The sequence below is a fragment of the Dufourea novaeangliae genome, unplaced genomic scaffold (assembly GCF_001272555.1).
Source record: "Dufourea novaeangliae isolate 0120121106 unplaced genomic scaffold, ASM127255v1 scaffold248, whole genome shotgun sequence".
NCBI lineage: Eukaryota > Metazoa > Arthropoda > Insecta > Hymenoptera > Halictidae > Dufourea > Dufourea novaeangliae.
In genome coordinates, this window is record NW_015374156.1 from 1,563,728 (window position 1) to 1,579,248 (window position 15,521).

Sequence of the window (15,521 nt, forward strand, 5' to 3'; positions counted from 1 at the left end):
AAATTGCCTGGAACTTACGACTACCTTAGAGAACGTATTCTCCTAGGCGGTGCACTATTTCTTATGAATTCCGACGTGAATCTCCCCGAGAAAGGATTCAGCGGAGAAGAAAGGATCGTTGTACGGATACAAACGACAAGTTTGACGTCCGGATCAGCTCCTACGAGTGCATTGAACTCCCGTTTTAAACGGAAACTGTGTCGAACTTCTTTCGCCGCGCGATGTCCATTAAATTTAACGGGTGTTTAGTATGCAGAATGCTAGCGAATCAGTAATTTCAGCTGAAAAGGCAGAACTCCCGCGGGGGAAACAAAGCTTTTCCTTAGAAAAATTCGTTTAAGGGAAAATGAGTTACAAGATTCACGTACATGATCGCAGGCCCAGATTTCGAAAATAGTACTCCTCAATTTCAAATTAGTGCCTCAAAGTTAGTAAACCTCGACCACTTACCATTTTTTTTTGTTTTATATTTGATGTAATAATATCGCATCATAAATTCGATAAAATGTTGAACAGTTAAACGAAGGATGAAAACTATTATGTAACTTTCTTTGAGCATTGTATTCGTAAAAATATATAATTCAACCGTGGACCTTTACAGAAATTCTGATTTTTGGATTATTCTGACTTCAGGCTAAAACAGAAACTACAGTCAACGAGAAAATTGCTCCACGAATTCAGGGACTCGTTCGGTAGAAAAATCATTAGTGGACTACAGATTCTGTGCATTTATCGTAAATATGAATATCTAAAACACAACACGGTAAACATTTTCGGAAAGTTAAGTATAAATTTGAGTTAGTTTGGACCTAACGAAACCTTTAATAAAGGAAACAAATCACGGGTGTAATTTGAATTCGCTGTAGATTGAATGTGATACGTCTTTCGTGAATATCAACAGGATCTAATTGGCTGGTTTACAGTCAAAGGACTCTAGTAAACCTGCACAATATGGTTCGAAATTAATACAAGCTCCTTCATGTGTTCCCCAAAATAAAAGCAATTTAAATGGGAATCGAAAATTTAATGAAGTAAAGAAACCTACAGTTACTATTCATTGAATTCGTGATAATGTGGTCTACAATATAGTGGAAGAAAATTGTATGGTTAGAAAAAATTATAATGTTCTTAGAGTTTTTTTTACAAATTTTCTAAATGTTCCATATTAGATACCATATTTTGGTATCGCTGATTTTGACTATTTATATTTTTTTTATCATAATTTCAAAAGATTTATACCTTCACATATTTCACTATTTACATATGAATATTTATTAATTTTTTCGTGTTTTGACGTTGGTTTCATAAAAGAAAGCCCATTTCTTTACATTTAGCAAGCTTTTAAAATTGAGTGCTCCATATTACATACGGATCCATATATTTATATAATGTTTATATATTTAGTAATTTTTACATACATATATATTTTTGTTTACTACAGTCCATTTATTACAAATTCTTTTCATGGACAAAGATAGTAACATTCCATTGTCGCACATTACAGTGGCTTACGAGAAGTCGAAATCGCGGCAATTCCAGAAACGCAAGGAGACTAGTTTAATTTTCAATGTACTTCCTGGCCAATGGTATTATCCTGTTCTATCACCACTTGAAGCTCATTAAATCGCGATTTCGGATTTCTTGTCGTATGTATTTAAGGCAGATATAATCTCCCGTTCCTTTGTGGAGAAATTCAGTTTGATGGACGCGATAAAAGAGGCACCAGGGGACGTTCCGACGACGGGGATTTTCGAAATTGCAACTTTGATAACGAGAAAAGCTGACCTCAAATAATAACTTCTCGATTCGGAGCCTCTATTTCGCTTTTATCCTAAGATTAAACAGGAGACCACGATTTGGATGGTATTTTTGTATTTTTTAGTGTCACGAGACTGAAACGTACAAATACAGAAGGAAACAAACAAATAATATATTAAAACGGTGACTTTCTAATATTTCACATGGTTCAAAGGCTTGTATACCTCCATATCATTTAAATAAATCATTCTTTCTTAAATTTTTTTATACGACTAAATTCCTCATAGAAAAAGACACAATTTGAAACTAAACAACTTTTTCCGACTCCCTGTAGTTTTCAAGATATTCCAAAAAATATATTTTCATCCATCAACTTCAAGGGCTGTTGTCACCCCCTTAACATGGTCGATGGCCGATAAAAAAGGTTAGGTGTCAAATATTTTTCGAAAAACTATCTCCCATATAAGTTTCATTAAAATCGTCGTGTATGGGTCTGGTATATTCCCTTGTAAGCTCCAGTAAAAAAATTTGAGATGAAGTAATTCCAAGAAGATTAATCCTGTAAATTTAAAAATAAATAACTCGGTATAATTTTCATTCTGATTCTACAGTCTTTTTTCATGATGAATATTTTGCCACTAGAAAATGATTATCTTTCTTAAAACGTCGGCAAAAATGATAAAGTCTTAATTTCTGTTCCGGTTTTCGATTGGACTCAGATTTCCATAAATTATTTACTGCTAAACAAATTTAATTAACTTCCGAACGTATTAAATTATGATATTTGTATTAATATCAATTTTCCCGTATTTGCCTTTACCGTAATTCAAGTAATTTTAATTCGATAAGTATTATATCGAAATTATAAATTAATTGTATTTTCGGAAAATATTTGTATAAGCCATGCTAAATACATTACATAATAACTCAAGTAAATGTTTGTTTCGTGGAAGTTCAGTAAGTATTATAATTAAATAAGTAATATACTCCTTTTTTGGTATAAGGAATTGAAAGTTCAATGTTCCTTACAGCATTTACATGTCAGCTTTATCGCGACACAGATCCGAATCCTCATTTACTCTAATTTACACATATTACGATCGTCTATTCACATATTCACCGACCGTAACTCACTCTTAATTGCCACTGTGCGTATTATCTTAACATTAACCTGTTAACAGATCATATCATAATCTGGTTAGCTTTGATCATGCGTTGCGTGCGACTGCCACATATGTAGCATCCACAATCTACATGTACATACAAAGTGTCCAGTAATTCGTGGTACACGCGGAAGTGGTGAGCGTTCTGTGAAAGAATAACTGGCGAACGTACAGGGAACTATTTTGGAAAGTTTACACAAACAGTCATAAATATAACTACGACGTTATGAAACACTTTCGCTGCAAAAGTTATCGATCAATGAACAAAGATCAGACATAAGGAAAGCAATAAAATTTTATAAGAATTTCAGATTGATATTAATTGTAAAGTGGGTGAGACTAAAGTAAACATAAAACGTAGGAAACGGATATTACACATTACTCAATTTAATGATTTTAATATATCTTTTTTTTTTTATATGTATACAAATACAGTTTTAAGGTACAGATTGCAGAAGTATAACGTTTTTCATACTTTTCAGCAAGTGTTTCAAATCACGAAACTTATATAAAATTTTGCCGTCTATTTATTTATATTTTAAAATAATTCATAAATTTTTAAACTTTATAGCAATTTTTTTAAATACGTTGGAAATAATTAAGCAACAAACAAAAACTAATTCATTTGAAATATTCTTGTAAATAGGATCAAGAATTTCGTTCTTTGAAATTTCTAATTTAATAGGACAATATAATTTTTAATAACCTAAGGATTCAAATACGTGGGATAGTATGGATCGCATCCTGTCGGCTTTACAGTATCAAATCGTTCTATGAAGTATTGGATATCAATTTTATCAATACCTGTCGAATATACCAATGCAGACAAAGATTTTTAATAAAAATTTTTAATAAGGATGCAAGATGAAAGTAAAGAAGTTATTTCATCAAGCTCCACCCTATAAAAACTGAGAATATGGTACTGTCAACTTCACTAGCATGCTTTGATATCGTTGAACCTCTGAACTTTTAATATGTTTCGAGGCCCAGAAAGGAGCATGCCAACAAAGTTTGTTTAATTGTAAAATTGAACAATTCGAAATTTAACATATCAATTTTATATGCTCCCAATATTTCTTTAAAACTTTTCCTTCGAATGGATAAAACGAGGATTAAGAATTAATGGAACTTATTAGTATTTTAATAAGAGTGCCGTAACTTTACTGAATTTTACGAACAATACTCTATACTTTGGACTAATTCGTTGCCAGCTAATTTCGAACGTTCTTCGTCGTGCTCTATCTCTCTAATTGCCGACCTCGCGCTACCTATTTCCGGCCTAGTTTCTCGGAAGCTGGTAATTAACGGCCCGGACATTTTCAGTGTCTTTAAAACTTTAGGGAAAAAAGTTCGCTTCAGAACTCTCCTTAGAAAAGCGATACACCAAAATTACTCTGTTACCCTTTAGCTCTATTTTGAACAATGCAGACACTTAATTAAAATATAAAGAACGGAAAATGTACATAATAATTTGTTAAAACAAGGGTACTAGTCTGTGCTTGATTATAAGTACAGAATTGATAATCACCCTTAAGAAAATCGAATTTAAACGTTTCTTGTGTTTACGTGCTATTGAATGCAATAACTGACGGATATGTCTCTTTATTACTTACTATTTCTACTTATTATACGCATTTTGACACAATGCATGAATCTTTAAGAAATTTTTATAGTAATATTTCTTAATTCCTAAAGAATCTTCATAATCCTTTCCATGTTGTCATTCAAATTATAATTTGTTAAATATTTACCATACATGTTCCCTATACTTTATGTATTCGTTTTAAGCAGCATAATTCTTCTTTCATGAATTTCAATTAAAAAGTAACGAAAAATGTTACCCATGGTGGCAACGTTTATTGTTAATAAAAGTTCATTTATTCATTACCTCGCAAACATGACTACTTTGTATGCTTTTTATACGATCAATATAATTTAAAAATTAATTAAAGGTAATCAAGATTAAAGTAATTACAATAACATAATCATGTTTCTGTAATTAACTACGTTAATTTAATTGAAGTGAATAATTAAAGAAATAATAATTTAGAAAATTAATGGTCACTTGTATAAACGCACCTGGCGTATATTTTATAGATGTAAACGTTACGCGAATTTATTGCAATAACTTTAATGTATTACACCAGAACAGTCAATATGCTATACATATTTGAGTGGATCATTTATCAAATGACGCCAAGCGTTTTGACACTGTTGATCGCGCCGATTAGAAACATATTGCTATGCGGTGGTGTGATATTGGTCACAGGGAGGTTAAAGGATTGGACAGAATGCTCGTGGCGATTCGTATGTCAATCTGTAGGACGGACCATCTGACAAACGGAATACGTGATTAATGTCCCTGTATTCCATTCCTGCAAACGGAATTATTACAAATATTTGTATTACTGTTACATTAAAATTAATCCTCAAGGCTTAATCAGTCGGGGCACAAGAACACATACGAATACGAAAAGTGTAGGAAGTGTAAAAATGAACATGTATACTTACCTATGTTACATACTCTGTGAGGAATAATACACAATTTAGCAGATGATATGTGGTGTTTCATTTGACTCGACTACGCAGAAATAATTAAGGAAGGAAATTTTCACATTAATACACAGTATGCTTGATTTCTCTCAATTAATATGAAAATCTGTGACGTTAGCAAATATTAATATAGGTACAGGTTCTTTCACATCTTCTCTCGTGTTATTTGGTTGATAACGTCATGTAAGTGCTAACTGCTAATGAACGATGACGCGACACTGACGTCATGTGAGTGTCAATTAGTACTTTTCAGATATTCAAAGTTACTGAATTTTTTAACGTACATTACAACAACCATATTTTGTTAATTCTTGACAAAAATAGCCGGCCACTGGTGAAAATTACTCGCGAAACGCCATATAGGTTTTGTGGTGGTTGAGATAACTAAAGCGCCGTATATGTATAGAAAGCCAAATGAATTCAAGCTTTCGAACAGTGAATCTCTTAACGCCCATTTACCTTAAGAATAGTATCATTGGTAGACTGCGGATGTTTATGCATTTATAGCATCTCTTATCTTGGAAAAATCAATAAGATAAAGGTTTTAATAATATTCAATAATATTTATATGTTATGATTAACATACTAAAGCTTCTAGTACAGAATTCAAAATTCTACTCCATTTGAAATTTTAAATATTGGTATTGGAAATTGTGAATTTCCATATATTTCTGCAGTCTAATAATTAGTATATTCGTAATTAGTATTGATTTATTTCCAGTAGGAACATGCATCTGCTTGTAACAAGCCGAAGAACATATACGATAACTTCTCCATTTCACTATTTAACTTCTCTATATTTTAATTAAAAAAAATAAGATTAATACCTATCATTTTTCCCTGGTAAGTCAGAGTTCAGTTACCAACTCTTGGAGCTTGTATAGCACGTCATTTCCATAAACCTGAAACGCATGACAAATCGAAGGCATTTTAGCAATACCCGAGCTCGATATTCCTCGTGCTTCTTCTCCCACTCTCGAATAGCAGTGATTAGAGAACCGTATTTAAGCTTTCTCCGTCTCCTCGGTACTCGGCAAAGAGGATCAGACGACACAGAAGATCTACAACGAGAGCATAATGGAAAACGCACGTTTCGATTCGGAGCGACGTTTATCAAGCTCGTTCCTCGATTTAAAATTTACTCGAGAGAACTAACGTCGTCGTACAATACCTCACACACACATTGAGAAAGGACATATCCTCGCGGGAGGCTAACGTTTTCTGGAATCCCCTGTAATCGCGACGGGGGAATTGTTTAGTCGTGTTTGATACTTCCGCGGTACCATTTCGTTTGGGTACTCTGTCGACGTAGACATCAAAGGATTCGCTACGTTTCACTTGGTAGTTCTGGTGAGTGTGCACCAAAGTTCCGTTCTGTGTTCCGTTAATGGGAGTTCTTATTTTCGGCAGAGTATTCGATGTGGAATATACGTACATGTTTCTTTAGATTGTCTCCTGCTTACCAGACATTGACATGGCTGAATTTCCAGACGATTGAAAGTGGTTGAACAGCTTGCAACTGTATACTCCTAACAGATATTTTTTTCTAAAGTTACATCTAATAGTAAGTGTGATGCTGATACTGTTTTCAGTGAACTGTTCGCATGATTTCCTTCTGTAAAGATATATAGTGTGGGCCAGGGCGGGTAATGCTACAGGACAGGAGATCGTTCTACATGGAAAAATCAATCGAAAATGTATTGTAGAATAAAACTTTTTTGTATGGTTCATTTTTACGATAATCGAGCTTGAAACTTCATCTATGTGTTTGACCGTGTTATTCTAGAAGGAAAAAGTAAGTCGAAAATGTAGAAGAAAACTTTTTTGCATGAAGCATCGTTTTCGAAATAATCGAATTTGGAGCCATCTACAGTAGTTCCTCCATGAATGCGACACGAGCAACGGCGTTATTCCCACCACTGGGGGGATCACCCCTCTGAAATCAATCAAAACAGATTAAATAGAAGCTAATCAGGTACTCGGGTTTTGGGAAAAATAAAAACAAATTTACGAGGGGCTGAAAACCTTTCCGCCTTGCTATGAATGCTCCAAAACGGACCCGAGTATTATAGTATTAATTGAGACACTGTATGTGTCTATCCGTATTGACAATAAATAGAAACGAAATGTAATGAACTGACGCGCTAGCAAAGTCCTATTCAATTGCAGAAGTATCCAGCAGATTTTCAAAGTCGACTTTCTCGAAAACGAAGCCACAGATGAAAAAATTTTATTACATACTTTCGACTTACTTTTTCACGTAGAATCATCCCCTACCCGGTTGTACCACCAGTTACATGGTAACTTATACATGCAAAACTCTAGTGCAAAATTGATTTTACAAATTTCTCTGATAAAGAATATAATTAAAACTTAAAATCTGAATTCTGGTCAAAGTGATCCAAAGAGTGCAAAATGTTTTTACTATAAGGTCGCTAAAAATCGTTAGTACTCGTATTTTCCATATTCAGTAATTACAATTTTATAAAGAATTAGAAACAGAGAAAAAATCCATTTGCACCCTAAAAGTGCGTCGGTTTAAAAGTAAGGGGAAAAATGTCTTGTGTCATTATGTTTTGCAGAATTTCATAGTTCACTGGATCATAACAAATGTGATAAAAAATTAGAATCTGAGAAAAATTTCGATTGGTCATTAAACAGTCGGCTTAAAAATAAGGGAATAATTTTCTTGTGCCATTCTGTTCTGGGGTTCACTTAATCATAACAAATTGCTCCCACGCTTCGGCCCATTAATGAGAATCTGTCACCCGCGGCTGTCTCGCCAAATTTCTCAAAGTAACCGTGGCTCTGTTAGTAAACAGATCGGTAACGCACAGATATGCAAGCAAACTGTTTTACATACGGTTGACGAGCATATTTGTATAATTGGTGCGTGTATCGTTCTGCCGGCAATCAACAGAAGTGCATCGCATTAATGAACAAACGCACTAGTTAATAACAATTATTGCTACCATTCGGATATTGCGTCGCTCACCAGGTACACAACCACGGCTACAACCGCCTAAGCATTCATGCTAACAAACCGAAACTGCAATATCGGCATAAATACAGGACGCTCGGAGTTGTGATTGCGAGAGTAACCGGTGACAATAATGGCAGGTTTATTCTGTACCGTATAGTTAGAAAGAGACGTTTTCATAGCACACATGTCTCCTGCAATTAAAGTACATATTGTAATTCTACGAAATGTACTTATTGTTTAGAATCTCCATTGTCGACTTAAACAGATTATGATTATATGAAAATCAGCATAGATTTATTGCATAAATAATTAGTCAAAATTGGTGGATTTAACTGGTAAGAAATGTAAATTATTGTAAATTTTTTAATCTACTTTCAGATAAAGTTGTTATTGAAACCTATTTCGAAATATTAGGAGGTGAGGAACAATTTTACTATTAAACATTAAAAATTTTCAGTCAGTTTAATCTTACACGAAATAAACCTTTTATTAATAAAAATTTAAATTGTACCAAATGTATTAAAAAATATATCATTTTTCCCATGAGTTGCTACGAATTAGTATAACACAAAGTAAATATATAAAGTTATATACTGATAATAACAGAGTCTACATAAATAATGCTCTTGATGCACTAACAGATATTAATAATATATAAAAATAATAATATTATACTAATAATTAAAAATAATAACCTTAAAAAAACCTTGAACCTAAAGAAATATTTAGCGATCGTACATGCATATGGTATGCATGTACATTTATATGTATAACGGAATACTGTATTCGGAATTCGTATTGTAACGGAATTCTATTCTTGTGTGTAGTGATCGTAATCGTAAAGCAGCTACTTTCACTTAGTATAAAATATCGAATCGACTTCAAGTATACCATGCTCGACTAGAGAGCAGGGTAGGCACTTGAATTTTAAAACAAACATGGCGCCGCAACTCCGTCATTATGTGGAGGAGTGAAAGCACATATACTCGAGGGTTCGCTTCGACTGTTGCGCCCATTTTCGCCGTGTTTTTCTACGGTAATCAAGCTTCTGTAATATTCACTTCTATAACAGAGAAGCTTCCGTAACGGAAACAACACTTGCCACAGTTAAAACCGGAATGTTTATTACATGGTCGTTGTCAATTACCGTTGTATCTCGACAGAAGTCAGCATAATGATACCGAGCCAATAGGATACACGATTGTATCGTATAAATTCTAATGCCATTGTTTCCTTAGTGGTATAAGTAAGCACTATCGATTCAGCGCTATAACGAGCAGATTGATCTATCTCATTGTTCCATTCATTACCCGATGTTAATAGGATTGCAAATGTGTTGTGTCAGTGGCAGGGAACTGTACCTATAATTCGTTTGGAAGTAAAAATTTCAATGTTGTTGTAGATTGTTTCAATTGTTTAATAAACAATACGTTTCTTTTTTCTCATTGGATATATCCCGTTAAAATTCCGTATTGAAATTATCACGATTATTTTTATTATAATTTTAACAGTGTTTCGTGTATTTTGATTCTTTCAGGTCGGATATAGAATACACAACGAATTCAACGAGAACGTACTTGAAGATTACGGATGTTAAAATAGAGGATGAGGGGCTGTACAAATGCGAAGCTACGTACTTGGCAGTGAATCGGGAGTGCAATAATGTTCAGCACATTATACTCAATGTCACTGGTAAGTTTTCTTTTTAGTGAATATTTGCCTCTTTTTATAACAAATACAGTTGCTTAATAATACACGTAATACAGCTATTGCATTTAACTAACTAAAGAAATAAAGGGGAAAAATACAAAAAATATAATAAAACGATAAATAACAATATCTAATAGAGAAGATTCATCCCAAAATGAAGTCAGTCACTATCAATTCTAACCATACCCACTGATGGTAAAATAAAGGTTATAAAGCAACCACAGAAAATCAATTTCAGTGATTGTGACCATTGTTCGAAAAATATTTTTCATTCAACATTTCATTCGTAACAGTTCGTATACAAATTTCCCCTGAAAATGTTCATTCAGCGTTCCATTCGTTTATTTCACGTCAATGGTATACAGGGTATGGAGTTTATGTTTCGCGAGATTAAATCGAACAATATTCGCGTAATTTCGAAAAGGAGTGTTCCCTATGCAGACCGCGAATAGACGCGGGCGTATAAGTTAATTAATCGATTAAATGCTGGCAGTAAGATATGCGCGGAATAACTCCTATTAGACGTATCGTACGTGTACGATCCGTGTAATCTGGGTAATCCCAGTAATTCGACAAACGAGAAAGCCGCAGTACTAATCCGAAGTGGTAGCAGCTAAACCACTGAACCGGTTATCTTGACACACGCAACATGTCATACTATTAAAGTGCGGTTGAATTTACCTACATGAAAGGGATGCCAATTACTTTGAAATTTTAGCCGAGAACCGTGATCTCGCCCGATGATATTGCCTGGCGTAACGAGCCTAACCGTGATAAGTATTTACATATACGTATGTGAACGAGAAATCGGTCAATAAATGTTCAAGTTGAATAGCAAATATCATGGGATATATACAGGCTTTGAAAATTTTAATTATAATTAAATCGACGTGTTATGTTTTATTGGATCCCAGGTACGTTCATGGATTGGAGACAATTTATAAAAGACACTGTATTATAATAAAATTGAATCATATAAACGCAATGAGGTAAAAATTTTTGTTTCATTTTTTAAAGAAAATTTTTGATTCTCTCTTTTAAAGGAGAATTAAAGGAAAAAATTTTCATTTTAGTATTAAGTATTAAAATTTGGTTTGGTGATATATACTAACGTCTTAAAATGTGATTTACAGTTGAAATTAACTAGAAAACACTATTCCACACGCAAGAACCTAATATTCTATTAAAGGTTTTACTAAGTTTAAAGCGTTAGAAAGCTTAGAAAAATTATTCCTGCAATTACTAGTCGAAACGAAAAATCTGTTCCTCATAGAAGGCAAAAACAAATTGGTGGACTGAATTCCTCTTCACTACCACTGAACAGCAAGAGCACTGAAGTTTTCACGTTAAGCCCTCCCTACGTTAACAGTGTTGGAAACTGCCCAAGGTACTATTACGATCATCATATTCTTACCCTGCCGCGATAACCACTGGACTGTGCTAATAGCGGGTTATGTTTTGAACACGTTAAATTGTCCAGAAACTGTGCGTCCATTGAAAGTTTATAGCAATTACAGCGGCTTGCACCAAGTACCCAGCAAACCCAAATGTGAAAATGGCTGGCGTTGAAACGTGAAAACGAAATAAAATGGGAATTAACATTTTCCGACATCTTCCTAGTCTCATCATGGATGTCGTTTCGGCAACAGACGAATTCGCAGAAACAATAAAAAAAAGTCTTCATGGTAATTATTAACAAAACTGGCTTGTGTTATATGCAATTCTGCGATCATGGCTAAGTTTTACTGTATGTACCTGATTAGAATATTTACCGTGTATGTTCCTGTAACGAGATTCATGGACTTGAGTCAACCCTGGGGTTCTCTTTTTTTTCAATAAATATAATAGAGTAGGGTACACCTCGCCAATTTCAGTGGCCTTGATACATGTTAATACGGTTAATGTCCTGTTTAATTTTATATACACTGTACTCGAAGAAAAAGACTAAGACTTAAGGGGCTCATAGTACTCATGCAGTGAAATTAAAATGTCCAATCAACATAGGTTTTAAGCTAAATCCTTTCGATGTAAAATTAACTTCTATATTTACGAGCGTTTGATGTCGAAAATACATTTCGAAGCATACTGAATTTAAACAGAAGAATTGGTTTAAATTTACAGTAGCTCAACGTTGTATGACGTCAACTTCGTTACATCAAATGACGTGATCTCTGGTTCACAGATATGAGTTCTGGATTAAAATAAAAGGAAAACATGTCGACTATCTGAAATATAAATCTAAATAAAAATAGTCTTCTGTATATTTCATCGAAAGTATTGATTTTAGGACCTACAGTAATGTCTCGATGAGTACGACGTACTCGGGTCCGCTTCGTAGCATTCGTGGCAAGGCAGAAAATATTTCAGCCCCTCATAAATTTGTTTTTTGTACAAAGCCGAGCTTCTACTTAGCTTCTGTTTACTCTGTTTTTATTGGATCCAGAAGTGGACCACCCAGTAGTGGGAATAGCGCCGTTGTTCGTGTTGCATTCATCGAGGAATCACTGTATATCGATTCGGCATTTTTTACTCCACTCGACGAATACTTTCATCCCCTACAGTCTTAGACCCTTGCCTTTAAACACCCTGTATACATATAACCGCCACTTTCCTTTAGTTTCAAACATATTTTCATCAGTATCTACAGTCTTGTTTCAAGGTGTTTCACAGTCCACAGCTCTAATTTTTACATGTATGAGTCATACACTGTAAAACCATAATTTCCAGGTACAGTTCCATGTTTGCTTGCTTCCCGTATTTCGAAATAACTATTTACTGCTCGAGTAAACATTTGCTCTACTTGAACTTTCGCCAGACTTACGTCATTCTTGTACTCTAGCGATTCTTGGTGACAATCTGAGTGACGCAGTTAACGGGTGAAATTAAATACGACACTCTTCTCTCTGATGTACGTGCTTCATGCAGACTATCGCTTGGTGTCCTTGTCGAGGGAACCTGGCCCCAGGCGATTGGAGTTCTCATTTCTTTTTATAACACAAGTGTCTTTAGTTCCAACATCGTTCTAACGAATCTCTGATAGGTCGACATGACGCCGTACGACGCAATGAATGTAGAACTGTTTAACTTTTCGAGGACGGGCAGGTTTTTTCATGGCTCTTTATATTTTTGAATTAAAACTTTTATATTCATATTTGTCAGGGTGTTATACTACGAAAAAAAGGCTTCCTGTCTTCTACACGTTAGATGGATGATATAGTAGCACCTCGATTATCGGAACTAATAGGGAGACAAAAATATTTGGATAACAGAACTTTCAGATAATAGAACGATAACTTTTATTGGATGAAAATTCATATATTTCAAGCATGATAGTACAAATGGACATGAAGGAAGGACACTTTTTCCTTCCCTATTTTCGAACCCATTGATCGTAACTTTCCCGATACTGTATTTTGCTGTTAACTGTGTCATATTATCGTCAATGTTTAGTCTCTTAATGATTTCATGTTCTGTTTCAAGTGATCCTGTGGAATGTAGTTTTCATACTGAATAATTGTGAAGGTATTTCGTTTTGATAGTTGTACACATTGAAGGAATGTATTTATACGAATGTATACGAAGGTGTGCATACGTGTCGGGATGTAAACATTGCCTGGAATACAACCAAAGTCTGATATACGTACATTCTTGTGATAATAGAACATTCCGATGAAAGAATGTTCGGTTAGCAGATAATTCTGTTGCGTTCTTGATAACTGTTTATTACATAAAATTATATGTGTAATACAAGTTTAATGGAATAATTTATGGTGAGTAGATATCGCCACTAAACAATGAATATTTGCACAAATGCAGTGTTTACAGATTAATTTACAAACGTTTTGTTTACGATTTCAGTGGTGTGAATAACAAATTTAATCGCGTTGTGTCCCTTAATTGCTCTTACAGTCGCTCGGATTTTAATGACGTTTGGATGCAATATACCAGTTAATAACTGCTAGAAGAACCACAATTCTTGACGAAGTGATACAATAGTCACATTACTTTTAAAATAAATTATTTATAATTAGTTGTATTAAGGACTTAACATTTGGAACCAGATTACAATCCCGGTATCTGCGAAACTATGAAGAAAGATGTGAAAGAACGAATAAAATATCAATGTCGTTTCTCCTTAAATGTACAAAGATACGTTCGGAATATTTAGAAAAAAAAACGTCGTAAGTCGGGTTCGATTTTATATTACGGGAGTTTCAACTTCTGTGTATGCAACTCGCTGAAAACGTATGGCGGAACTTTTACATCAACCTAATGCCTGTTCGGAAGTTTTCTATATCTCTTCCATACAAACCTGTAGACGAAGAAACTCGCGATTCGAGCAGGGCGGTATGAAATTTGAAAACTTGAAACTCATTTCGTGCATACGCGACGCATTTCTTTCACCTGCTGTCACGTTTCACCTTCGGCGCTCTTGGTCTGTACGCGAAAATGTCGCGAAAAAAGATTTCTTCGTGGAAAAGTAGCATGTGCATACAGATTTTTTGTAATCTTCGTTCTCATTAAAAACAATATATATTAAAAAGCTATTCAAACGATTCTTTCTATTAGATACCTAAATTATTTTAAAAATTATATCAACGCAAAATTAAAAATCCAGCTGAATAGATTTTGTAAAATATTTTATCAACTGTACAAAAATTAATATTAACCCATTGCATTTTGAGCATTTTTTGCTATAACCGACCAATAATCCCAGCACGCTTTTGCAGTGAAACTGTTGAAAACCAAAATTCTATTTCGAAAACAAAAAATTATAAACGTTTATGTATTTATTTCTTTCAGAAATTTGTTTTATTTTAATATTACAAGAAAATTTGAATTTTACATTTTTTTATGGCGTATATTATGAGTTAATATTTTCATTTTTTAATTGAATGGGTGTCTAGAAGAAGGACAAATGTTATAAATTTTTCGAAAGAAGTTTTTCGTTGAATAAAGGTCAGGTGTGATCTAGAAGACGCTTTGGAAAAGTTTCTAATACTGAACAATAGCTTTACAGGTGCTGCGTAGAAAAAAAGAATGAATATTAATGCTATTCTGATCAACGAATGGTTTTTACAGTTTCCTGTGAACTTGATTAAATATAACATACGTCCTTTTTCTAAGCACCCATTCAATTATTAATTTCGCTAAAAGTTACATTTAAGGGATGCAGCTCCGATAGCCTTGATTTTGACATATGTTGTTAAGGATACTCTTCTGCGTAGTCACCAAACAGTTCTAGCCGTTGCTCGTTTCTTATTAAAAAGTTATTGGCAACAAGAGTTTGCAACATATACCAGTTACTCTAACTAACTCCGATCAGTATAATGCTTCAGAGTTGGTTAAACACA

General features: G+C 33.9%; 1 protein-coding gene across 1 annotated transcript in view; it reads left to right on the forward strand.

Annotated features, from left to right (window-relative positions):
- The window catches only part of LOC107191913 (hemicentin-1), a 423,923-nt gene that overhangs the window by 301,101 nt on the left and 107,301 nt on the right, over positions 1-15,521 (forward strand). The window contains exon 3 of the mRNA XM_015581060.1: positions 9,995-10,149. Coding sequence (XP_015436546.1) covers positions 9,995-10,149 — 155 coding nt within the window. The remainder of the gene's footprint in view (positions 1-9,994; positions 10,150-15,521) is intronic.